This window comes from Haematobia irritans, chromosome 4 (genome assembly GCF_050003625.1).
Source record: "Haematobia irritans isolate KBUSLIRL chromosome 4, ASM5000362v1, whole genome shotgun sequence".
NCBI classification, from domain to species: Eukaryota; Metazoa; Arthropoda; class Insecta; order Diptera; family Muscidae; genus Haematobia; species Haematobia irritans.
In genome coordinates, this window is record NC_134400.1 from 212,985,361 (window position 1) to 213,012,072 (window position 26,712).

At 35.7% G+C, this 26,712-nt stretch overlaps 1 protein-coding gene across 3 annotated transcripts in view; it reads left to right on the forward strand.

Moving 5' to 3' along the window:
- Positions 1–3,998: 3,998 nt before the first annotated feature.
- The window catches only part of LOC142234417 (G-protein coupled receptor Mth2-like), a 33,029-nt gene continuing 10,315 nt past the window's right edge, over positions 3,999–26,712 (forward strand). For 2 of the 3 annotated variants that reach the window (XM_075305543.1, XM_075305542.1), the window contains exons 1-6: positions 3,999–4,207; positions 10,344–11,076; positions 12,522–12,707; positions 24,823–25,068; positions 25,171–25,321; positions 25,385–25,573. In XM_075305543.1, the coding sequence (XP_075161658.1) occupies positions 10,377–11,076; positions 12,522–12,707; positions 24,823–25,068; positions 25,171–25,321; positions 25,385–25,573 (1,472 nt within the window). In that variant the 5' untranslated portion in view covers positions 3,999–4,207; positions 10,344–10,376. Of the gene's footprint in view, positions 4,208–10,343; positions 11,077–12,521; positions 12,708–24,822; positions 25,069–25,170; positions 25,322–25,384; positions 25,574–25,655; positions 25,818–26,712 lie in introns of those variants that run through there. The other variant, XM_075305541.1, reaches the window with a different exon arrangement.

A 26,712-nucleotide genomic window follows, 5' to 3' on the forward strand; every position in this document is an offset into this window, starting at 1 on the left:
CGGTCTCAATTCTCATAAAAACATTGAAAGAGTTTCTAAAATTATTGTACGGTAGGCACAAACTAACTATCGTATAGATGGCAAAAGCGATTTAAAACAAATAGAAAAAAATTGCTTGAATCCAATGATTTTTACCTTTACTTAATGATTTTGTCAGAGACTCCAAGCAAAATATATTTTGACAAAATTACGGAATTTACAATCTTTATAAAAAATACAAATATATACGAATCTGTTTTATTGGCATAACGAAAAGTTTTTATTATAATATTATTTTTTTAATTTATTTAATATTTTGTTGAAAAACGTTGGTATTTTTTATGAAAAGGCTTCGTACTTTTAATGAAAACATTTCGCACATTTTACGGCAAATGTACTTTTTCGGATTTTTTAAGAAAACATTTTTATTGACCAAACTTCCATTGGTATGCAATCTAGCAACACCGACTCGATTTGTACTGATGAGATGTCCGTGATAGAACACCAGCGAAATGATGTTCTGGATAACACATACAAATGCTGCATCCAGTATCAAAAGAAAACTGGCCTATAGTTATGCATTCTAATTTACACTTTATCATTTTTATACCATTCACCACTACTGTGGTACAGGGTATAATAAGTTTGTGCATTTGTATGTAACGCCAAGAAGGAGTAATCATAGATCAACCTTTTAGTATACGGATCGGCTTAGAATTAAATTCTTAGTCGATTTAGCGATGTCCGTCTGTCTGTCTGTCCGTCTGTCTGTCTGCCTGTTGATGTATTTTTGTGTGCAAAGTACAGCTCGCAGTTTTAGTCCGATTGTCCTAAAATTTGGTATAGGGTCCTGTTACGGCTCAAAGACGATCCCTATTGATTTTGGAAAAAATCGGTTCAGATTTAGATATAGCTGCCATATATATTTTTCACCGATCTGGTCATAATTGGCGTGTATATCAACCGATCTTCCTCAAATTCCGTACATCCGAATATTTTATGGGTCTCGAAAAACTTGCAGAATATCAGCCAAATCGGTTCAGATTTAGATATAGCTCTCATATATAGCTTTCGCCTGATTTACACTCATTTGCCCACAGAGGCCAATTTTTTGCTCCGATTTAGTTGAAATTTTGCATAGGGAGTAGAATTAGCATTGTAGCTCTGCTTTCCAAATTTGGTTGAAATCGGTTCAGATTTGGATATATCTCCCATATATAGCTTTCGCCGGATTTACACTCATATGACCACAGAGGCCAATTTTTAACTCCGATTTAGTTGAAATTTTGCACAGGGAGTAGAATTAGCATTGTAGCCATGCTTGCCAAATTTGGTTGAAATCGGTTCAGATTTGGATATATCTCCCATATATAGCTTTCGCCGGATTTACACTCATATGACCACAGAGGCCAATTTTTAACTCCGATTTAGTTGAAATTTTGCACAGGAGCAAAATTCATCCGATCCGGTTGAAATTTGGAACATGGTGTTAGAATGGGGTCTCTAACAAACACGCAAGAATTGGTCCATATCGGTCCATAATTATATATAGCCCCATATAAACCGTTCCCCAGATTTGATCTCTGGAGCCTCTTGGAGGAGCAAAATTCATCCGATCCAGTTTAAATTTACAACGTGGTGTTAGTATAAGGCCGCTAATATCCATGCCAAAATTGGTCCATATCGGTCTATAGGTATATATAGCCGATCCCCAATCACACAAAAATTCATGGTTGCCACTCGAGACAAAAATAATCTACCAAAATTTTATTTTTATGGAAAACATTGTCAAAATGTTATTTCTATAGAAAATTTTGTTAAAATTTTATTTCTATAGAAAATTTTGTAAAAATTTTATTTCTATAGAAAATTTTGTCAAAATTATATTTCTATAGAAAATTTTGTAAAAATTGTATTTCTATAGAAATTTTTTTCTAAATTTTATTTCTATAGAAATTTTTTTCCAAATTTTACTTCTATAGAAAATATTGTCAAAATTTTATTTTGTCAAAATTTTATTTCTATAGAAACTTTAAACTTAATTATATACGTATTTAATCGGCCTTTTTTAGTTTAATATATACTACGTATGGACTACCTTGTAATTTAGAAGACGGTGTTAGGAAGTTTTAAGATACCTTGCCATCGGCAAGTGTTACCGCAACCCAAGTAATTCGATTGTGGATGACAGGGTACATAAGCTTCGGCCTGGCCGAACGTACGACCGTATATACTTGTTATGATTTCATTCTACTGTGCGATGGCTAATGACCGATTATATGTGGATATATCCTCTACATGCAACGATATCCCAGTTTTATATACATACATAACATATGTATGTATATGAATCTCATTCCGACGCGAAACCCGTAGTTTTTGTCCTTTAACATAGTACAAAAAAAAAAACAAATCATATAGCAGGGCCTAAGACATGCACGCAGAGAAGAAACATGATTGCCACAATCATATTCGAAGAGCAAAATAATATGATAGCAGCTATTTTTGCGGCGACCATGTAACATTTTAACCTGCAACCATGTTGGCTCAGTGAACATGGTTCTAAGAAAAATACAATTGTCCTCATCTAAAATGTTATTATATTGATAAAAAGAATTTTGTTTCCATTAAAAGACAATGGTCACGATCTAAAATGTTATGTTATTCGTCAAAAATGTTTTTCTTCTAGTTAAAAGAACATGGTCACAACCTAAAATGTTTTGATTTTTATGAAAAAACTTTTTTCGTCGTCGAAAAAAGGACGCCACTTGAGAAAAGAAACCACAAAATCAACTTTATTTATTTGTTTTTATTTATTTATAAACTAATTCATTGTTTATTTGTATTTATAATGTCGTGCAAGCAAACTTCACATATTTTTACACACTCTAGTTTGGTTCAATTTCAACAATAAGTAATCATTCCATATTTACTTCGTGCCCATCAAATGTACAAACGCAGACATCATGTAACTGCAAATAAAAATTATACCATATATCAAAATGCAGAACAAAAACCAGGTATATTTTTTTTCAATTACACTTTCCATTTTTGTATTCACATAAAACCACGTGCCATTTCTGAATAAATAAATTAACACAAAACACAATAATTCCGTATTCTCCGTCCATTCCAAGAAACAATCAACACACGACTGACGCGCAAAATGAAAATCGTGTGTACCTGCTCAATGTTTTTATAAAATTCTTGTCGCTGCAAAAAAATTAAAAAAATTAAATGGTCACGAAAACAATGTACATGGTCTTTATGGCCATGTAATGGTTGTAGACATGTCTATACGTAAACTATAAAAATATTTTTTTCTCTGCAAAAAAGTCAAAAAATTGAATGGTCAGATACATGATTTTCCTGACCATATAATGGTCTCAAATTCTATCATTTAAATAATAGAACATGTTTGCGGCATTTGAGAACCATTTAAATGCTTATTACCAACATATATTTTTCTCCGCTCGAAAATTATTTTTACAATGACAAAATACATGGTTTTCGCGACAATTACATACTCTAAATAAGCATTAAATGGATGCGGCAACCATGTCCAAACATGTTTTTTCTGTGCGTGTGGTGGAGGGTATATACAGATAAGAGTTGCGCCCAAACCCTTATTTGCTTATTTAAGATTATATATATATAACGCTGCCAAACGTGATTTTTCATGTAATTCCCATTCTGCAATTCCTTCCTATTTTAATCAACCATACACATAATTGCTCTACGTGATTTGATTAATTAACACTGCTTTGGTCAGCAGCATCACGGGGAAACCCCTACAACTCAATGGAATTATAAATTCCCAAGAGATTAGAACAAAGAATTCTCTCTGAGTATGAGACGAATATCCAACATTTCTTCTGATCTCAGCCTATGGCACCAATAAAAACAAAATTCAAGCTTACTTGCATGACACACACACACATAGGTGACAATGGAAATCATCGAATTTTTCTACACCGATATTTTCTATACCCGATCAGTTCAATTTTTTATCTTAAAGACTAAAGATCGATTGGCAAAAACTGCCGCGCTTTTAATTACATTGCAAACAATAAAATAAAATTGAATATTTAACGCATCAATTAAAATGAATTAAAATTGTAAAATTTGCATTGGTCATCGTTCTATGACGTTTTATAAAGGCTTTAGATACGGAAGGAAAGAAGATTTCATCCCATAGTAATTTGATTGTGATCGTTAACAAGTACCGGTAATTTGAGTTGGTTATTACATTATTTTATTATTGTAAGTGGCGGGTACAGTGACTTCAATCAGACTTGGATTTCAGCCAGAGTTTGATTTTACAATTGCGGATGAATGGATAATATAATATTTTTTTATCAACTTTGTCGTTATTTAAAAAGAAAAAAAAAATAGAAAATACAAAATTCACGTTTCAAGAATAATTTTCCCAATCAATTTAGTGATATGGTTCGAAGAAATGAAATTCGTTTGATTTGTTGGCACATAACAGGTTGGCTGATAATCCCCCAGTCTGACACATAAATGGCGTTGCTAGTATTAAATGCATATTATTTTTATATAGTACCAACCTTCAAATGACTCGAATTTGACGTCTGTAAGTCAATTAGTTTGTGAGATAGAGCGTCTTTTGTGAAGCAAATTTTGTTATTGTGAAAAAAATGGGAAAAAAGGAATTTCGTGGTTTGATAAAATACTGTTTTCTGAAGGGAAAAAATACGGTGGAAGCAAAAACTTGGCTTGATAATGAGTTTCCGGACTCTGCCCCAGGGAAATCAACAATAATTGATTGGTATGCAAAATTCAAGCGTGGTGAAATGAGCACGGAGGACGGTGAACGCAGTGGACGCCCGAAAGAGGTGGTTACCGACGAAATCATCAACAAAATCCACAAAATGGTTTTGAATGACCGTAAAATGAAGTTGATCGAGATAGCAGAGGCCTTAAAGATATCAAAGGAACGTGTTGGTCATATCATTAATCAATATTTGGATATGCGGAAGCTCTGTACCGCGCGAGCTCACATTTGACCAAAAGCAACAACATGTTGATGATTCTGAGCGGTGTTTGCAGCTGTTAACTCGTAATACACCCGAGTTTTTCCGTCGATATGTTTGGGCCTCGAATTTCTTCCCCACCCACCGTATTCTCCAGATCTGGTCCCCAGCGACTTTTTCTTGTTCTCAGACCTCAAAAGGATGCTCGCAGGGAACAAATTTGGCTGCAATGAAGAGGTGATCGCCGAAACTGAGTCCTATTTTGAGGCAAAACCGAAGGAGTACTACCAAAATGGTATCAAAAAATTGGAAGGTCGTTATAATCGTTGTATCGCTCTTGAAGGGAACTATGTTGAATAATAAGAACGAATTTTGACAAAAAAAAATGTGTTTTTCTTTGGTAGACCGGGGACTTATCAGCCAACCTGTTAGTCTCGATACACGCAAAGAAGAAAAAAAAAAAACGTTTGGAAAACGTGTACCGAAAACGTTTTTCTTTTGTTAGAGTTTTTTGAATTGATTCGAAAATTTTAAACTTTTATCACCAAAAAAATGCGTTTGTTACAACATTTTTATTTTTTCAATAAAAAAAAAATACTTTTGAGCCAACAACACAGTCCATTTCGTTTATTTCAAGCACTGTTCTTTTCTGACTTTAAGTCTTTAATAAGACACATTTTACAGTTTCATAGTATTCATTTAATATAGTAGTATGTAATGGTTAACACCTTTTTGGAATCTTCCGAACATATCTGGAATATATATAAAAAAACTTTTTGGTGTTCGGTTGAAGCAGGGATGATTCTTGACGTGCAAGCCGGCTCGTGGGCGCCCAGTGGATAATGTGTTGGCTTACAAATTGCATGGTCCGCGGTTCGATTCTCCGTCCAGGCGAAAGGTAAAATGTATAAAATCGAATAATGTCTTCTACATTGTTTGTATTACAGAAAAGGTGCTAAGAGCTAAAAAAAAAAACCTCGTTGAAGTGAGAAATATGTGAGGGAAAATGCAATTAGCCAGAAAAGATTTTTTTTTGAGTTAGTCTTTATGAAACTGTTCTGGAAAAGAATAAACGTTTATCACAAAATGTATATACTTTTCTTCCAAATAAACTTCCTTACAGCGAAAAGCAAATGAGAAACGAACTTTGTTTGTCTAAAATTTCGTTTGGGAGGAAAAAATTATTCTTTTACGTGTATGCAAATACCGAACCACAGGTTTGACTTCCGGACAACCCTGCATAAATCGGTTCATATCGGTCCATAAAGCGATACCCAGATTTGACTTATGGAAACATTGGTCCATATTGATCCATAATTATTAAGGGTGATTTTTTTGGTTATTTACTTTTTTTTTGGTAACGCTGGTTTAAAGAGCTGACGCACGTTTCGTGTCAAAGATTTTCAGTTTGGTCTATAGTTTAACCATGAATTAGTCTTAGAAACGAATAAATGTTTGCAAATTATTGTATTTTATTATCAAAATGCGTGCCCTGTTAAGAAAGTTTAGCACGCGCTTCTGTATTCAGCGACGAAGCTCATTTTTGGTTCAATGGGTACGTAAATAAGCAGAATTTACCGTGAGATGATATCCAACTTTTTTTGTCCAAAAACAAGAGCCGCTGCCAAATGCCATACAGCACGCGTGACAATAGAGTTATTGAGAGGCGAGTTCGGTGAACATTTTATTTCACTTTCGGGACCGGTCAATAGGCCGCCTAGATCGTGCGATTTAACGCCATTATATTATTTTTTGTAAGGCTATGTTAAAGCGAATTGCAAAGATTCTGACAAAATTGGACTAAGCGGATGGACCATTTGAGGCGCAGTCGCGGTCAATATTTTATGAAATATTCTTCAAACATTAACCCTCTAATGCCCCAATTTTTTTGCCACCTGATTAAATTTTCAATGTTAACGACACAAAAGCAAGAGAACTAAGTAACAAAAATGTATACGGTAAAATTCAGCATATGCTGCAAAGCCACTTGAATAGTTTCAATTAAGTTCTCTTTTTATTTTACTCATTTTTGTTGTCTTAAGGTGTGTTTTACTAAAAACTTCCTTATGGATGTTGGGCATTAGAGGGTTAAATTATATGAACCGTACTATCGACTCAAATAAAGATTTCATGCATGTTTTCTCTTAATTTTAAGGGTTTTTTTGTTTCTTAAAAAATTTCCTATAGCTCAAAAAAATCACCCTTTACTAACATTGCACTCCGTCCCAGGGCATTAGTCGATTTAAATGTTAAGTCCTGAGATTTTTATACCCTTCACCACTACTGTGGTACAGTGTATAATAAGTTTGTGCATTTGTATGTAACGCCAAGAAGGAAAAGTCTGAGACCCATCGTTTAGTATACCGATCGTCTTAGAATTAAATTCTGAGTCGATTTAGCGATGTCCGTCTGTCTGCCTGTCTGTCTGTCCGTCTGTCTGTCTGTTGATGTATTTTTGTGTGCAAAGAACAGCTCGCAGTTTTAGTCCGATTGTCCTAAAATTTGGTATAGGGTCCTGTTTCGACTCAAAGACGATCCCTATTGATTTCGGAAAAAATCGGTTCAGATTTAGATATAGCTGCCATATATATTTTTCACCGATCTGGTCATAATTGGCGTGTATATCAACCGATCTTCCTCAAATTCCGTACATCCGAATATTTTATGGGTCTCGAAAAACTTGCAAAATATCAGCCAAATCGGTTCAGATTTAGATATAGCTCCCATATATAGCTTTCGCCCGATTTACACTCATATGACCACAGAGGCCAATTTTTAACTCCGATTTAGTTGAAATTTTTCACAGGGAGTAGAATTAGCATTGTAGATATGCGTGCCAAATTTGGTTGACATCGGTTCTTCAAATTTCGCACAAGGAGTACGTTTGGTAGTATCGGTAATTGTGCCAAATTTGGTTGAAATCGGTTCAGATTTAGATATGGCTCCTATATATATCTTCCGTCCGATTTGCACTCATATGACCAGGGGGCCAAAGTTATACTGCCATTTACGTGAAATTTCGCATAGATAGCAGAATTATTATTCTAACTATACATGTCAAATTTAGTCAAAATCGGTTCAGATTATATATAGCTCCCATATATACGTACACCAGAGTTGGAGAAAAATATAGTAGACTGTTACACATTTTAGACCCATTTTCAATGGAAGTGTCCTCCAATTAACTGGATAGCGTTAGCCGATTTAAATTTTAATTCTAGAGATTTTGTAGAAGTAAAAAAATTGTCTCCTTTATGTTATATAGCTTCCAGCAAATGTGAAGTAGTTGAGATGGTAACACAAATTTTGGCCTACATAGGGGTGAAGGGTATAGTATAGTCGGCACCGCCCGACTTTAGACTTTACTTACTTGTTTTGATTTCTATCTAGTCCAAAAAGGTTCAGATTTAAATTTATAAAAAATGAATTTGAAATGGAAATGTGGATCTACACAGAAAAAAAATATTTACGTGGTATTAAAGACTACACAAACTAGATTTTAGGATGTGATATTTATTAAGGATAAACTTATTTAAAATAATGAATTTTTAACTAAAAGAAAGTTTGTAATCTTTGTTTCAAACAATTTTTTTATTAAATTTAGGACGCAAATTTTAAAGTAAATTAAATTCGTATATCTTTGAACTAAGGCAAAATTTCCTTAAAGTAAAGAACACACATTTTTGATCTAAAGAAATCGTCCTTAAATTAAATGAAATATTGAATCTTTAGATTTAATATAAAAACGCTTTTAATTATAGACTGAGACTTATTTTGAGGATTTTGTATTTGGTTTAAAGTTTTTTTTTCTTTTTTTGAAATTAATAAAACATTTTTTACTTTGAAGTATCCGTTATAATTTGGATTTTTAAACTGACATTTGTTTGTACGATAATACACTGAAAAAACAGTGAACCCACCAGGAAGAAACATTTCGGTTAATTTTAGAAAATTTTGAATATTTTTAGAAAATTTTAACTAAACAGTATAACAAACGCTGGCATCACGCCGATGTCATAAAAATAAGTAAATATTTTTCGACAAATTCAAGAAATATTATTAGACATAATTAAGTTTTTTTCATTTGTTAAAGACATTTTTGTAGTTTGAAGGAAAAAAATTGGAGTTCAAAATTGCAAGAATGTCTTCAGTGACATACGAAGTTCATGATGAACGCATTTTTGGTAAAATTAACAAATTTAAAGAAATTCTGAACTATTTTGTAGAAGACACGAATTTAGTTAATCTTTATCCTTCATTTGTGTATATTTTTTCATCGGTTTTAGTTAATTTAACTAACGTACACAAAAAATTATTAGAGTAGAGGAAACTTTCTCCAAACATAATAATTCCATGAACTAAACGACAGTTAAATTGGCTTTAGTGAAATAGAGAGTTCACTTTTTTTTGAGTGTAGCTTTATTAATATACCGCGAAAAGAGAAGGGAAATTCGATAAATGAGATCTGTATTCTAATTTTGATTTTATTCATCCTACACTAATAGAAACAATTAAGTTCCATAGTCGTGAACGGACGGTGACAAAATAAAACGGAGACGTTCACAAAAAAGCAAAACGGAATGTCCATGGGCGTTCACGATTTCATGAAGGGCATTCGTTTTTCTTTGGCCATGAAAAGTCTTAAAATAATCGTTAGACGTTATTATGGCAACTCCCTCGGTGGTGCAATGTGCTAAGGCGACTGTTAATACGTATGGTGCAGAAGACACAGGTTCGAGTCACGGTAACGGAAATATATATATTTTTTAATTTTGTTTATAAAATCGTAACCATAACGTTTTCAGATCATGAACACTGGTTGTTGTTTTGACACCGCCTGTTCTCCGTTTGACACCACATGTGTTTTGATTCACTTTCATGGACGAATCGTTTTGAAATGAGCACGGCGTGCATGATTTTTTCTATGAGTGTAGATTTAAATACAGATAGGTCTCTAAAATATATATTTATTTTAAAGACGCCGCATCTTTGTCTCGGAATCAATATCAAAATCCTTAATCGAAGGTCAAAATCTTTGGATCCGAGTAAAATCATTTTGAGAGTCTGTACACTCAAAAAAATGTACAAAAAGTTTAATTGCAAATAAGAAATGTTTCCTTTGCTTTCTCGATAAAAAAAAACATGTGTGTATGTTCCCATCTATGGGGCGAAAAGTACCCGATTACCTCATATTCAACATTATTAAAACGTCGCCTTTACAATTGAATGCATCTTTTATGAAAATTTTAATTCACTGTACAAATAGCAGAACAACCAAACTAATGCTGTAAATGCAGTCATAAAATTATAGACTTGTTTTAAAATTCTATAAAAGTTATTAACATAAAATTACTTTGTGATTTCCAGCAAATTGAACAAACAAACACGTGCGATAACATCATGAATCGGGACAAAATTTACGCGATTTTAGTTCTATTCACACTAAACATTGGATCAGTTCAGGAAGTTTATGGCGAGGAAAGCTGTTATTTCAGGGACACTGTAGATTTATCCAATGCCCAAAAATTCGCAAATGGCTCATATCTCTATGACAATGGCATTGTAATTAAACCCGAATATGTTCACATCTACGATTATGTGGAAGTATTTAAAGGAAAACGAATATCGGTCAACCCACATCCTCGTGGTTGTGTGTGCGATGACCAAGGACGTGTTATGGGCGAAGGTAGATTATGCCTTAAATTCTGCTGTCCGAATCCAGTAAGGGAAATAATTTCAAATTCCAGCAAACATTGTGAAGCAGTGAGAGAACACTTACCCTATAGTCCCTATCTCAATGTTACATTGACAAATAGATTATCTGTGCAAACTGATGTGACCAAAGATGCATTGATTATCTCTGGTATACCCTGTGATAAAGCATTTCCCTTGAATCGTATGGGTGATGAAGCACAAAACTGGCATTTACTCGAGAATGGATCTTTATCCCTATTCCATGGAGAAGTCTTACTCGATAAACGAGATTATTGTTTGATGTTTTTGCCCAAGGCAAATGGTAAGGAGATGATTCTGACACCAAGGATTTGTCCTGAACCAGTGGAAAATGAGGAACCTACTTTACATATCATCAGTAGCATATGTGAGTATTGATATTATAATGAGACATTCTAAATATAATTCTATGTTAATATCAATTTCTCATCATCCATTTTAACCGAACACAGCACAGATATATGTTTTAATTAACTATATTTTCACTAAACACCCTTTTCCCTCTTCTTTCAATTGATGACGCTTGTTTTTTTGATCAGCTGATACGACAACGACACGCCATCTTTTGTTTTTTTTTCTGAATCATACGACACGTCTACGTTGTGGAAACGTTAGGTAATCGTTTGTATGGGCTGTCGTATATCAAAACAAACAGCTGACACGCCATGCTATACTTACGTCCCGTTTTTGGATGCATAAACAGGCCTTGAGTCTGATCTTAATTTGTGAAATAGAGAGCCCACCTTGTGGAGGAATAGGTAATACAGAACTCAGCTTGGAAAAGGGGATTGGAAACAAATTAAGGAATTAAGATTTCCCGGAATAATATCAATGAAACAAATTAAGGAATTCAGATTTCCTGGAATAATATCAATGTACAATGGAAAGAACGGGTCTAGAGAGATTAACAAGCCGAATGCTTGGGTGTAGTCAACCGACATGGGACAGGGATACCTGGCTACTCTTTGTAACCTAACCTAATACATGCTTCACACACATCTTCTCCCTCCGAGGGAATTGAGTGTTACGGCCACTTTCTTCGAAACGAATGCTTTCGTTCGACTAGGATGTCCAAAACAGCTGAATTTATAATGAAAATGTTATTTTTTGGCGTTTAAGTCGAACGAAATTGTCCGTTTCGGATATGAAAATTGACTGTTAATCAAAATACTCTACCTATCGACTATGATCTGGGCTCTTATTTCCATATTTCTTCATTGTAAACGTTTAAATTACGCTGTCCACATACCAAGGAGTTGCGCTTGGCTATCGCATTTCTTCAGCATAACCTATTCGGAGTCCCAGTATTAATACTTCCTTCATAGGATAAGTTAGGTATAGTGGCAGCTTATTATGTCAGGGTCATTTAGACTATTCAGTCCATTGTGATACCACACTATGTTCTGCCCGATTCCATGCTCAATGACAAGGGACCTTCTTCTTATAGCCGAGTCGAACGGCGTTTCACATTACGGTAAAACTCCTTTGTGAGAGGATAATCCACCGCTGGTGTTCCGTCGAAACTGGAATTGAACCCAGGGCCCATTGTATGGAAGGCGGACATGGTACCCAATGCAGCGCAGTGGCTCCCATACTTCCTTCTTACGACTATCCCAGTTGTATCACATCAATGTTCCCCATAACTGGAGCAGACTCCTTAAATGTTTTCGGTATTATGTTCAGTTTATCCTTACCTTGTTTTGGATCGCATTGTTAGAAGCACGTATACTCTAATTGGACCAGAGCAAATAGAGTATAAGTTCTCCTAATCTGTTTCAATATTAATCCGATATCACAATTATTTATTTTCAGCCGATTTCATAACGACCATCTTTATCACTCTTACTCTTCTGGTTTATCTCTTCCTGACCGATCGAAAGAATGTACAGGGAAAATGCTTTATGTGTTTTTTAATCACCCTTGCCTTGGGTAGTATATTCCAAACTATAATCGCTTTACCGGATGTGATTTTTTCAAAATTTTCCTGTACTTTTATGGGTAAGTATATATGAATTGTTTATGTACCTGGTAGCCACTTTCTCATCCAATTCACACACACCTTTTATTTGTTATTTTCAAGTTAATGTTTGATTTATTGTTTTCAATTTACGAATGGTAATTATACATTTAAATTCTTCTATTAGTTATGCACAAATATTTAGGATAATTCAATGACTGATTTTAATTTGTGTTCACTAGATTCGCACGTTGACACTTGTTTGCCTCTTGCCTCTTTCAACGATTGCCCTTTTTACACTGACCTACCGCACCAATATATGGGGCAAAGAAACAAAAAAAAGGGATAGATTCCACAATTTGGAATTAGAGAACAAGAGAGAGAGTACGATCTTCGAAAGAGGCAAGAGGGGAGACATAGCGGAGCGACAGTCCACAGACACGAGCATACATACAGATTTCTTGTTTTCTTTTCATGCATTTCTGGGTAATGCTATCTTTGGCCCGTGGCGTGGACATGCCGCCCACCTTGCGACAATTCGCAATGTAAAAATAAATTAAATAAAATAATAAAAAAAAAGGAAAATAAACTACTTTGATGTCGATAAAATTCAATGTTCGACAGAAATTACAGTACTATAATGAGGATTCCTAAGGGAAATAGTAGGCAATATAATTGCGTTAATATAAATACAAATATAAGAAAAGAGTGGTTTAATATAACATGACATTATATAATTCAAAATTTAATAGAATTTAGAAGAAATATTGTTGGTCCAGATTTTTATCAATGGCCATTTGTCCGAAGAAAGCCGTGCCGAAAATTGTCTCTTGGGCAAAAGGAAGGCCATTCTCCCTTTCAGGCAAACCCAAATATGCTACTGCCGCCACATCTGCTCCCAAAACGACTGAGCACGGGTATGGTATATGGAAACCGTGGTCCGCTAAACTTTCAGCTCCATATCTAGCTCTTATGGTGTTAGGCATAAGGTGCATCCCTGGAGATTTTATTGCCGGTTGAACTCTGCGGACCAGGTCAACTGATACAGTGCGCACGTCATTACGCAAGCCCCACAATCTTACCGGCAATATCTCGTTGCATTTTTCCCATTCAATGGGAAAGGTAGCCGTTGGGGTGTAGTAGCTAGTCATGACGTTGGGGTCCAGCAAAACACGGATATGAGAGTGTACCTGTGGTGCGCGGGGTGTCCACATTACGGCCCATGCCGTCATTTGGATCCATGCACTAGTGCCATTGGCTGGAAAGTCATGTAAAAGGGTATGGTGGCGTTTATCGCACTCCCGGCAGACAGCCTTGCTGGTACACTTGATAAGCTTGTGGGACAATGCGAGACAGTTGGTACACCCGTTCTTAGCTCTAATAAACGCTTGCTTCTCAAGCGGAGGCAAAGTGAGGAAGCGTCGACATTTCCGTAAGGGGTGCCGTGAAATGCACAAAGGGCACAGAAAATCATCGTTAAAATCCATTGCTGCGGAGAAAAAGAGACAAACTTAGTGGGAGACAAAACCTTTTGTTGGCTCGAACCATACTGGACCAATAGACATAATTGAGTGTTTTGATTATTCTGCTCGAGGTAAAAGTACTAACTTATGTACTGGACGAGTGACAACCCCAGCTTGTGTTCTAACGTCTACAACCCGTATCTGATTATCTTTTCCCCGGTACAACTTAACTACCCGGCCAAGACGCCAATCGGTGGGACAAATACTTTCGTTTCGTAAAACTACGAGATCATTTAGGGCCAAATTTTCCTTTTGAGATTTCCATTTGAAACGCTTATTGAGTTCAGACAGATATTCAGATTTCCATCTGCGGCAGAACTCTTGTTGAATAATTTTAATTTTACGCCACCGATTTAGTAGAGAAGTTTTCGAAGGAGCTTCTTCTAATTCTGCGGGTAATAGGAGCGAAGAGCCAACTAGAAAATGAGCAGGCGTGAGCGCTGCGAGATCATCTTGACTTCCAGATAGTGGAGCTAAGGGTCGAGAATTCATACAACCTTCTATAGAGGCAAGTATAGTGGCAAATTCCTCAAAGGTGTGTCGTATTTGACCAGATATTTTCTTCAAATGGGTTTTACAGCTTTTGACGCCGGCCTCCCACAGCCCTCCCATATGAGGAGCCGCTGCCGGTATAAAATGCCACTCTATTTGTTGATACCCGTAACGCGAAACAATTTCATCGCGTAGCTCGGCAACAACACGTTTAAGGCTTGTATTTAATTCTTTTGCAGCGCCAACAAAATTTCTGCCGTTGTCCGAGTACATTTTGCGTGGGCATCCTCTTCGCGAAACAAAGCGAGTAAATGCTGCTAAAAATGCCTGTGTCGACAGGTCAGAGACTGGTTCCAAATGAACCGCTTTTGTTACGAAGCAAATAAAAAGGCAAATATATCCCTTAGATATTCGACACCCTCTACCCTGGGTAATTTTAATGTCGAACGGGCCTGCGTAGTCTACCCCAGATGTGGCAAAGGGGCGACCAAATGTTGTCCTTTCATCTGGTAACGGAGCCATTATTTGGCCCTGGCGTAATTGACGCGAAACCACGCATTCCTTGCACCGGTTAATTCTTGCCTTTATAAGATTCTTTGCCCGAATAATCCAACACTCGAGTCTAATTGTCGCTAGAGTCAATTGCAATCCCCCATGCAGAGTTAGGCGGTGTATAAAATCAACGTAAAGTTGAGCAAGTCTACTTTTGCAAGAGAGCACAACAGGGTGTCTCTCATTGTACGTAAGAGCCATTGTAGAACCAAGGCGACCGTTGGCACGAATGATCTGATGTTTATCCAAAAACGGAGTTAATGTAAGGAGGCAACTATTTGACGACAATGTTTGTCTACGACTAAGACAATTGTACTCTACCGGAAAATACATCTTCTGGGACAGAATCATAAGTCGGTACTTAGCTTGTGTCAATTCGGTCGACGACAATTTGAGCGTTTTGTGATCGAAATATTTCCGATTAGAAGGATGAGTATGAGCCAGAAAACGCAAGATATATGCTAACACATGTAACGCTCTCGAGAGACAAGAGAACCGCTCTAGAAAATCTTCCATATCGTCAGACCTAGCAACTAGAACCTGCACCGGTCTAGATTCTAAAGATGTATCAGGAATGGTTTGTGGCGAGGGCCAAAATTGTCTATCCATTTTCAACCAAGGTGGACCCTGCCACCATAAATCACACCCCTTTAATTCCAAAGGGGTCACCCCCCGGGTTGCTAGGTCCGCAGGGTTATCAGATGTGCCGACATGTCTCCAATTACTTCCAACCTTTTCGTGAATAATAGACACCCTATTGGCTACAAAAGTCGTCCAATTGTGAGACGGTTTTTTGAGCCAAGATAATACTATTGTTGAATCGGACCAAGGTATTAGCGCGTAAGGTTGCACGTGAAGCTGAGGCAATAAAACATCGGCCAATTTAGCCAGCAAGAAGGCTCCACATAGTTCGAGCCTTGGAATTGACACCTTCTTTATAGGTGCAACTTTCGATTTCGCGACAAGTAATTTCGTATAAACAGTACCATCTACTTCCACACGAATATACAACGCGGCTGCATAGGCTAACTCAGAAGAGTCGCAAAATCCGTGATACTCAACGAGACACTGTGGAGAATAGTTCAACCATCTGCCTATTTTTATATGGTTTATTCCTTCATAATTTGAGACAAAAGTTTTCCACTTTAATAGAGCCAAAGGTTTGATTGGATCATCCCACCCAATATCGTCGAGCCACATCATTTGCATAAGTACCTTTGCATTGATTATCACTGGTGAGAGCCAACCTAACGGATCGAAAAGCCGTGCTATGATTGAAAGTACTTCCCTTTTTGTAAATGATTCTTTGTGAGCCAATTTCTCAGTTACAAAATAGAAACTATCAGAGGCAGCATTCCATCTTATGCCAAGCGTTTTTACAGAGCTCTTGTCATCAAAATCCAAGAACTGCTCATTAAGTAGATGGTCACGAGGTAAATTCTCTAAAATTTCCTTCTTATTAGAAGTCCATTTTTTGAGCTGGAATCCAGCGGATTTCAAAATAGAAATTAGTTGATCCCGAGCTTCCAATGCTTCCGAGACAGAATGTGCTCCCACCAATGAGTCGTCTACATACATATTGTCCCTTAAAATTCTCGACCCTATAGGAAACCTTTCCTTCTCATCCTCTGCCAACTGCAATAATGTTCTGAGAGCCAAAAACGGCGCGCAGTTGACACCAAAGGTCACGGTATTTAATTGAAAATCTTGGATTTCTTCTTCTGGAGAGGCACGATATAAAATTCGTTGATACGGGGCATGGTCTGGATTGACCAGAATTTGCCTATACATTTTAGTTATATCGGCGTTAAATACGTATTTGTAAAACCGCCAATTAATTATCAAAGAAATAATATCCTTCTGTAAAACTGGGCCAACAAATAATGCGTCGTTAAGACTTTTGCCATTAGCCGAAGGGCAAGAGGCGTTAAACACCACTCTCAACTTAGTTGTAGTGCTTTCTGGCTTAAAAACGCCATGATGAGGCAAATAAAAATAATCACCAGAATCTGATTTAGGAGCCTCAACTTTCTCCATATGTCCAAGAGATAAATATTCTTCAATGACTTCATCGTACATTCTCTTCAGATCTGGTTTACGAGCCAATGATTTCTCGTTCCTTAAAAATTGACAAAGGGCAATATACCGATTGGAGCTTTCCGAAACCAATGGGTTTTCCGGCCTAAAAGGCAAATCTACCATATACCTGCCGCTTGACGTTCGTACCGTCGTACTTTTGTAAATTTCCTCACAGAGTCTATCATCTTCAGAAATAATTCCTTTTCTAGAAACTTCCTCCACTTCCCAAAATTTTGCCAGTTGTTCATCAATTGACACGCGGGTACAATGTGAAACTCGAACCGATTGTTTCGATTTCTTATTATTGGCCGGGCCAGTAACAATCCAACCAAAGACTGTTTGTTGTGCCACTAACGAGCCAAGAACGCCGTGTTTCACCCCACTTAACAAAATTAACGGATACAAATTACCCCCTATTAGGATATCCACCGGGCCAGTTTGATAAAATTTTGGGTCCGCATATTCCAATTCTGGTAGCTGATCAACTGGAAGGTCATCAAATGAATGACTCGGCACGTCGCCAGTTACATCGCACACTACTAGTGCATCAATTTCCACCATGAAATTGTTGTTATGAATTGAGCCGATTTTCAAAAATGCAATTTGCGAACATTTAGCCAACGCACCACCCCCTAGGCCTGTTATTTCAGCTGAGACGGGCTTGGTCGGCAAATTTAGTAATTTCTGAATTTTCTTAGAGACAAATGTTTCATCTGAGCAAGGGTCAATTAAAGCTCTCACCTTGTGAGCCAAACCATCTTTCAAAATATTAATCCAAGCAGTAGCTAACATAGTCTTATTACAGACCGACATATGGTATGCCCTCACATTTTGTGATGTAGACGGCATTTCAGTGGACTGTATACTTTGAATAGCCGGTTGCACATTCGACAAATTATCTACGCTTGGACTATTCTGTTGTACACTTCCTACTATATGCAACATTGTATGATGCTTTGAGCCACATTTCGTACATGTAGATTTACTGAGGCACTTTGCCGCTGCATGTCCTCGGACCAAACAGTTCAAGCAACTCTTATTTTTCCTAACAACCGATATTCTTTGTTTTGGATTCATGTTCAAAAATTTGGGACAAGATTTTAATTCATGTATCTCTTTACATAGTCCGCATTTCGGATTGCTGACTTTTGCATGATGAACTTTTAACTGTCTTGCGTTCTCAAAGTTATTCTTTTTCTGCCGCGGGCCGAAATCGTGAGTATTCATCATGTCAGACACACTTTCCAATGTCTGAAACCTCTCAGTTAAAAATTTACTTAAATCTTCCCATTTTGGATGTTCCGTCTTTTCACCAATGGACTGTTCCCACAGAGACAATGTTAACTTGGGTAACCTTGAGGAACACTGGAAAACAAATATCGGATCCCACGATCCCACATCAATTTTGTAGAGTTTCAATACTGATATACAATTTGAAATATCCCTATGCAACTTCTTGAGACAGCTGGAGGATTCTTGAGAACAGTGGGGCAAGTTAAATAAGATTCGCAATTGGTTATTGATTAGAATTCTCTTATTGTCATACTGGGACTTCAAATTTGCCCACGCAATATCAAAACCTTCCGCTGTCAACTGTACACCGCGATTTATCTCCCTGGCCTCACCACTTGTTTTTTGAAACAAGTGGTACAATTTTTCGACGGGGCTAAGTTTTTTGTTATTAATGTATATAGCGGTGAAAAGGTCGCGGAAGCTGGGCCAAGACACATAATCCCCATGGAACACTTCTGTGTCACACGGAGGGACACTAACGGACGATGAACTCGTCTTGGTTACCACTTGAGAAACAATCGATTTACTCTTCCAGTTACCTAATATAGTCATACAGTTCATGTAACTGGTGTGAACCTCACCCTTTCGCTTTCTAACAGCAGCCTTATTCGATTTGCTGCAATCCGGGTCTGCATTACATTTCTTATAACTATCTTTCAGCTCTGTCCACAATTCTAGCAACTCCTGTTTTTCTGCCTCAATCGTTGAGTCATTATAGTTACTTGAGTCAGCCTCGCTCATTCTCTTTGCATGGGCATCAAAGTCGTCGCATAGACTTAAGTATTCCTCTACCAACCCCATTTCGATAATTACTTTATCTTTATTCACAGTGTGCGGGCCTACAAATCTCTATAAAAACAGTTGTAAGCCTTGAACTTAATCCACGGAGACAGATTATGAGCCAGCTATTTTATTACAACCAATATCTCAAAATGAATCACCAATAAAATTATTCAAATAAAATCCCTTATCCCACTGTGCTTTCTTATTTACTTTAATTTCCGCACGTAGAAATTTGTTGTTGCACAAAATTGTTGCCGACCAAAATATTTGTTATTTTTCAAAACAATTGGATATTTATATTCCACACATTTAACTGCTACACATTCCTTCGGCCTAGTGCCAGCCCGATTAATCCAAAGGAGACAATAATTTTTTACAATGCATGCAATACATAAATATTCATATGAAAAAATTAATTTCCAAATTCCTCTATATTGGTTCAGCGTAACTAATGAAAAACACTATGTTTTCAAATGATTTAAAAACAGAGACAAATTTCGTATGTAAAGCAAATCAAAGGCAATTATTTGCGCCTTACCAAAGGGTTGAAAGAACCAAAATATAAAATATAACAAAAGGTAAACATAAGCTGCATAGTGCTTTTGGTGTGGGACAATATGTTATGCTCTCAAATGTTTCTTTCTCTTAAATATTTGTAGTAATATCCAACGAATGTTCTTCACTCAATGAGTGCAAAAACAAGTGACGTCATTCATGTACAATCATATGCGGTTAGATGGTTGATTTCTCTTTCAACTCTCTTAAAATGTGCGTACTAATGTTTGCGCAGTGACAATGTAAGCTTGCAACAAGCCAACAGCGGTCGGAATATAAAGGCAGAGTAACGACGTCAACAACTTTGACGGCAACGACAGTCAACTACTGTCAACAAAATTCCCAAGCGCACAACTTGTAGGGAGCCAAATTTCTCGGTCTGATAAAGCAGCACAACGACATCAATAACCTTGACGACAACCAACTACGACCGAATGTATTAAAGGCAAATCTATGGTGTTGCTGAATAACAATCCACAAAAAAAAATCTATACACCATAGAATAACTGAGGCAGAGACAGAAAACAAAAGTAACGGTTTCACCAAAATTTTAATTTTTCGGAGTATTTTTCTCTCAATATTTCTACTGATTTTTTTTTTAACCAATGCGCCAACTACGCCATAGAGCCAAACAGAAAAAAATAACAAACAGTGGTGCAACCGTGCAAATATGTTGGAAATATTTTTGGAAATATAAAGCGAGCCAAATATTGTTTCTCTTTTGACAAATCCAAAATTAACACAATTGCTCTTTCCAATATGTATATATGGGCCAGTATGTTTTATTGTATCCGGTTCGAAGGACCAATGTTTATGTACCTGGTAGCCACTTTCTCATCCAATTCACACACACCTTTTATTTGTTATTTTCAAGTTAATGTTTGATTTATTGTTTTCAATTTACGAATGGTAATTATACATTTAAATTCTTCTATTAGTTATGCACAAATATTTAGGATAATTCAATGACTGATTTTAATTTGTGTTCACTAGATTCGCACGTTGACACTTGTTTGCCTCTTGCCTCTTTCAACGATTGCCCTTTTTACACTGACCTACCGCACCAATATATGGGGCAAAGAAACAAAAAAAAGGGATAGATTCCACAATTTGGAATTAGAGAACAAGAGAGAGAGTACGATCTTCGAAAGAGGCAAGAGGGGAGACATAGCGGAGCGACAGTCCACAGACACGAGCAGTGTTGCCAATTTGGTGCTTTTAGCACCAAATTTAGTGCTTTTTGATTTCTAAAAAGCACCAAATTGCCTTTTTGGTGCCTTTTCAAAAAAAGCACCAACTTGGTGCTTTCTGGCATTTTCATTTAGTGCTTTTGGTGCTTTTTTATTTTGAATAGTATTAAGTTTAATTGATACAAAAGTTGGTATTGATTATTTTTTAATTAATATTGTTATTTAGGGTATTCTGTAGGAAAGTCGAGCGATGAGTGTCGAATTTTTGAATTTGGTAGAGATGTCATTAAAAACGTTTGTATTAAATTCACAAAAGCACGCACAACTGAAATAAGCAACAGACTCCTTCCATATATTAATATTTTGAAAGTTGAAAAACATCACTGATCAAAATGTTCGAGTTTTGCCGCTAAAGTGAAAACTATATCAGTAAAAAAGGCATAAAATTATGCATATTTGCTGCAAATTTTATTATAACTTAATGGGGAATAGCCAAAAGCAAATTTTCACAAAGTTTGTATTCCTTAAAATGAATTATTATAGAAAAGTAATTGTGAAAATATGACTATTTTAGCAGCTAACCTCGATCTTAATACCCTCCTAAACTTCTTACAATTCAATTCCCAAAAGTTCTATAATACACCTTCGGAGGGTTTTTTTTTTTTTTAGTAGAGCATTTAATTTTCGATTTTGTGGAGGAAGGTGGTAGAATTTATAATATATGGAATTTATAATATATTTTTGGTGCTTTTTGGCCTTGGGGAGTTGGCAACACTGGACACGAGCATACATACAGATTTCTTGTTTTCTTTTCATGCATTTCTGGGTAATGCTATCTTTGGCCCGTGGCGTGGACATGAATGAAATTAAAGAATTTTTTCCAGAAAAAAATATGGATAAAAAAAGTTGAAAATATGGCAACCTTCGAAAAAATGTATGGCTAATATAATTAGGGTTGCCAGATTCAAATGGCCTATTGTCTGGAATTTTGGGAAAAGTTGGCTGGATTTAAAAAAAATCTGGATTTCGTAAATCGTCAAATATGGGGAATAAAACTATTTATTAAAATATTTAAATAAATAATAAAAACACAACAAAACATTTATAATTCAGTCTTTTCATAAACATAAATAAAATAAAGTAAATTTAATTAAACTAAAAAAAAATGAGAACATATTTTTAATTCAATCTTTTCTTGCAAACTAAATTTACAGAAAAAGGCATAATAGGTTTAATGCAGTTCATATAGATAATAATATCGCACCTATTCTAATTTTTTTATTTTTCAGTAGAGACAAAAACTATAATAAAAAAGTATTAACTCTGAAGACAAGAAAAGAGACATCACGGCATTTTTTAAATGAAAGAATAGTAAAAAATGGGAGAATTTTACAGTGTGTATGGTTTTTTAACGAAAAGTGAAAATTTCAAAATTTTGAGTTACTACGCATTCTCTCTCTGGGTGTGTGCTGGTTAAAAGTAATTAGCACTCAAAAATAACCTTATTGAGAATGAAAAAGATAAATAACTAAACGTATAGTCTCTTCTATTGAAATATTATTGCAAAAGTATATTTAGCTGGAAATATTATTGAATAGCTTATAACTGGACATGACATAAGGTCTGTTTTCTTTTTGCACTGGATACCCTAAGCAGTCACGGACTAAAAGAAAACAGAGTACTCGTTTATCCAGGACATCTCCAAAAAATATGCAACACTGTCATCAGCTGTTTAAAAATAATCACAGAAAACAAGTGAAATCTTAAATTTTTAATGTATGAAATGCTCAAATAGTTATAAATATGTAGTGCTGCGATTATTCATGACACTGTATCACTTTGAATTTCATGATATTCGATAAATTAGTCACAATAAACTGCTATTGTGAATCTAAAAAGCGTCACTTTATCAAAATGCAATCTGGTAACACCGACTCTACTTGCACGGATGAGATGTTCTGGATAGAACACCAGTGCAACGATGTTCTGGATAGCCCATACAAATGCTGCATCCAGTGTTAAAAGAAATCAGCCCTATAGAAAATCTGGAAATTCCAGCCCATTCCAGTCCATCTGGCAACCCTAAATCTAATAGCGACAGAGAGAATAAAAACACAAGAGAACGAAACTGTGAAGCGAAACTGCGTCAGTAGGTGGCAGTCATGAGGAAAATTAATCTAATATCATGCAGTTTTTGCCGGCAGTTCTCACAAATATCATACAGTTTGCGTTGGCGTCACCCAGTTCAGTTCTCTGCCGGATTTACGAAACGTAAGGAAAATAGGATTTAGAAACTAAATTGTAGTAACAAATGTTCTTTTTATACCCTGCGCTACACTGTGGAACAGGGTATTATAAGTTAGTGCATATGTTTGTAACACCCAGAAGGAGACGAGATAGACACATGGTGTCTTTGGCAATAATGCTCGGGGTGGTTCCCTGAGTCGATATAACCATGTCCATCTGTCTGTGAATACATTTTTGTGATCAAAGTCTAGGTCGCAATTTAAGTCCAATAGCCTTCAAATTTGGCATATGTTCCTAATTTGGGTCAGAATAGAACCCTATTGATTTTGGAAGAAATCGGTTCAGATTTAGATATAGCTCCCATATATATCTTTCGCCCGATTTGCACTAATATGGACCCAGCAGCCATAGTTTTATACCGATTTTCTTGAAATTTTGTACAAACATAACACTAGTCGTATAGTCAAGTGTGCAAAATTTGATTGAAATCGGTTCAGATTTAGATATAGCTCCCATATATATCTTTCGCCCGATATGTACTTATATGGACCCAGAAGCCAGAGTTTTGCCCCAATTTGGTTGAAATTTTGCACTAGGAGTACAATTAGTAATATAGTCATGTGTGCCAAATTTGATTGAAATCGGTTCAGATTTAGATATAGCTTCCATATATATTTTTCGCCCGATATGGACTTATATGGCCCCAGAAGCCAGAGTTTTATACCGATTTTCTTGAAATTTTGTACAAACATAACACTTAGTCGTATAGTCAAGTGTGCCAAATTTGATTAATCGGTTCAGATTTAGACTTTCCTTTCAGATCTTAGACTTTCCCGACTTTGGACTTTCCTTTCTTGTTTATTTCTATAAAAAATTTTGTCAAAAGTGTATTTCTATAGAAAATTTTGTCAAAATTTTATTTCTATAGAAAATTTTATCAAAATTTAATTTCTATAGAAAATTTTGTCAACATTTTATTTCTACAGAAATTTTTATCAAAATTTTGTCAAAATTTTATTTTTTCAGAAAATTTTGTCAACATTTTATATCTATAAAAATTTTCATAAAAATTGTATTTCTTAGAAAATGTTGTCAAAATGTTATTTCTATAGAACATTTTGTCTAAATTTTATTTCTATAGAATATTTTATCAAAATTTAATTTCTATAGAAAATTTTATCAACTTTTCATTTCTATAGAAAATTTTGTCAAAATTTTATTTCTATGGAAAATTTTGTCAAAATTTTATTTCTATTGAAAATTTTGCCAAAATTGTATTTCTATAAAAAACCGGGCCTAATAAGGTTGTAAACATTTTTCCCCGACGGAAAAATACAAACGGTCATTGTCGTTCCTGGAAATTGTTGTTAGGTCCAAAAACAATTGGTTGATTGAACGAAACGAAAAATAATAATAATAATAACTATAAATTCCAATTACAGGTTTAAGTGCATATTACAGCTCAATTGCTACCTTTTGTTGGTTAAATATCATTGGTTTCAATATGTTCAAAATGCAACAAGATCCCCAGGATAATGCTGATAGCAATAAAAAATTATTTCTCAAGTATTCTGGATACTCATTTGGATTGCCATCACTGTTAACGCTGATTTTAATTTTAATACAAATTTCGAATATATCAGAGCGATACAAGTCTGGTATTGGTGAAGATTACTGCTGGTTTGATCGTAAGTCACAAATTGTTAGATAGAAATATAAAAAAAACGATATAAAATTAATTTAGAAGTCAAACCTAATAATCGATAACATTCGGTCTATCATCGTTTCAGCCTATAATTGGTCTGCCCTTATATACTTTTACCTTGTCTTTGGTATTCTATTAGTTTTGGGCATTGCCTTCTTTGTTGTGGCATTTCTTAATTTAAGGGCAACACTTAAATCTCATCCCGATTCTAAGATTTTAGTGCTTCAAATGAAATCGTAAGTACATCCAATGAAAAATAAAAATCTATACAAGAATTAATTGATAAAAATTTATCGCAGGGCCAATCGCTATGGAATTCTATTGGTAATCGAAACAATTGTATTATTTGTCGATGTATCAGCAAATATATCGGTATTATTAGAATCGGAAGAATGGAGTGTTTTGTATTATATATCCAGTTTTGTTAATACCATCTATGGTATTATCATATTCTTGATATTTGCCTTAGAGCCCGTAAAACAATGGAGGTATGTATTCTTCAATATTGGCAATCTTAATTCTATGATTTTTTCTATCTCTCTATGACAATTTTCTATTATCTTTTCTAAGACACCAGCGTCAATGTCTACGCAGTGGATATTCTAGAGATGATGATACAAAAGACTTTGAAAATATTGAAATTTCTGCAACTCATTTAACCTAGAGCATAGATTTACTTATGACAATAATAAAAACAAAACAAAAAAAACGGTAACATCACTGAAAGTGAAATCATAGACTTTAGACTTGAGGGCGGTACTATGATTTTCGAATTTGACAGCCAATTTCTCATATCCGAAACGAATGCTTTCGTTCGAATAGGATGCCCAAAACACATGAATTTAGAAAGGAAAATTAGGTGTTTTTGGCATTTCAGTCAAACGAAAGCGTTCGTTTTGGATATGAGAAATTGACTGTAAGAACACTTTTTCAAGGTTGAGAATTGATGGGGGGTACATTAACTTTGTCATTCCGTTTGTAACACATCGAAATATTGATCTAAGACCCCATAAAGTATATATATTCTGGGTCGTGGTGAAATTCTGAGTCGTTCTAATCATGTCCGTCCGTCCGACTGTTGAAATCACGCTAACTTCCGAACGAAACAAGCTATCGACTTGAAACTTGGCACAAGTAGTTATTAAAGGGTGATACGGTCACAATTGGGTCAAGGGAAAACGCGTGTAAATCGGTGAAATCGTTTATTTAAAAAATCAAATTAAATTTCTTTTTCAAGTTCAATTAGTATAAAATTCAGGAAAAATATTCAGTTAGGCTTTCGCTTTTCCAAATCCGAATTGCCGGGCCTCACGCTTGACACCTGCCATCAGATTTTGTACAGCCACCTTGTCCACCTTCTTCGCCGCAGAAAGTCAGTTTGCCTTGAACTGCTGCTCGTCCTTAGCAGTTTTTTTGGTCTTCTTTAGGTCCCGCTTGACAATAGGCCAGTATTTCTCAATTGGGCGGAGCTCTGGCGTGTTGGGAGGGTTCTTGTCCTTGGGAACCACCTGCACGTTGTTGGCGGCGTACCACTCCATGGCCTTTTTACCGTAATGGCATGATGCCAAATCCGGCCAAAACAGTGCGAAACAACCGTGCTTCTTCAGGAAAGGCAGCAGACGTTTAT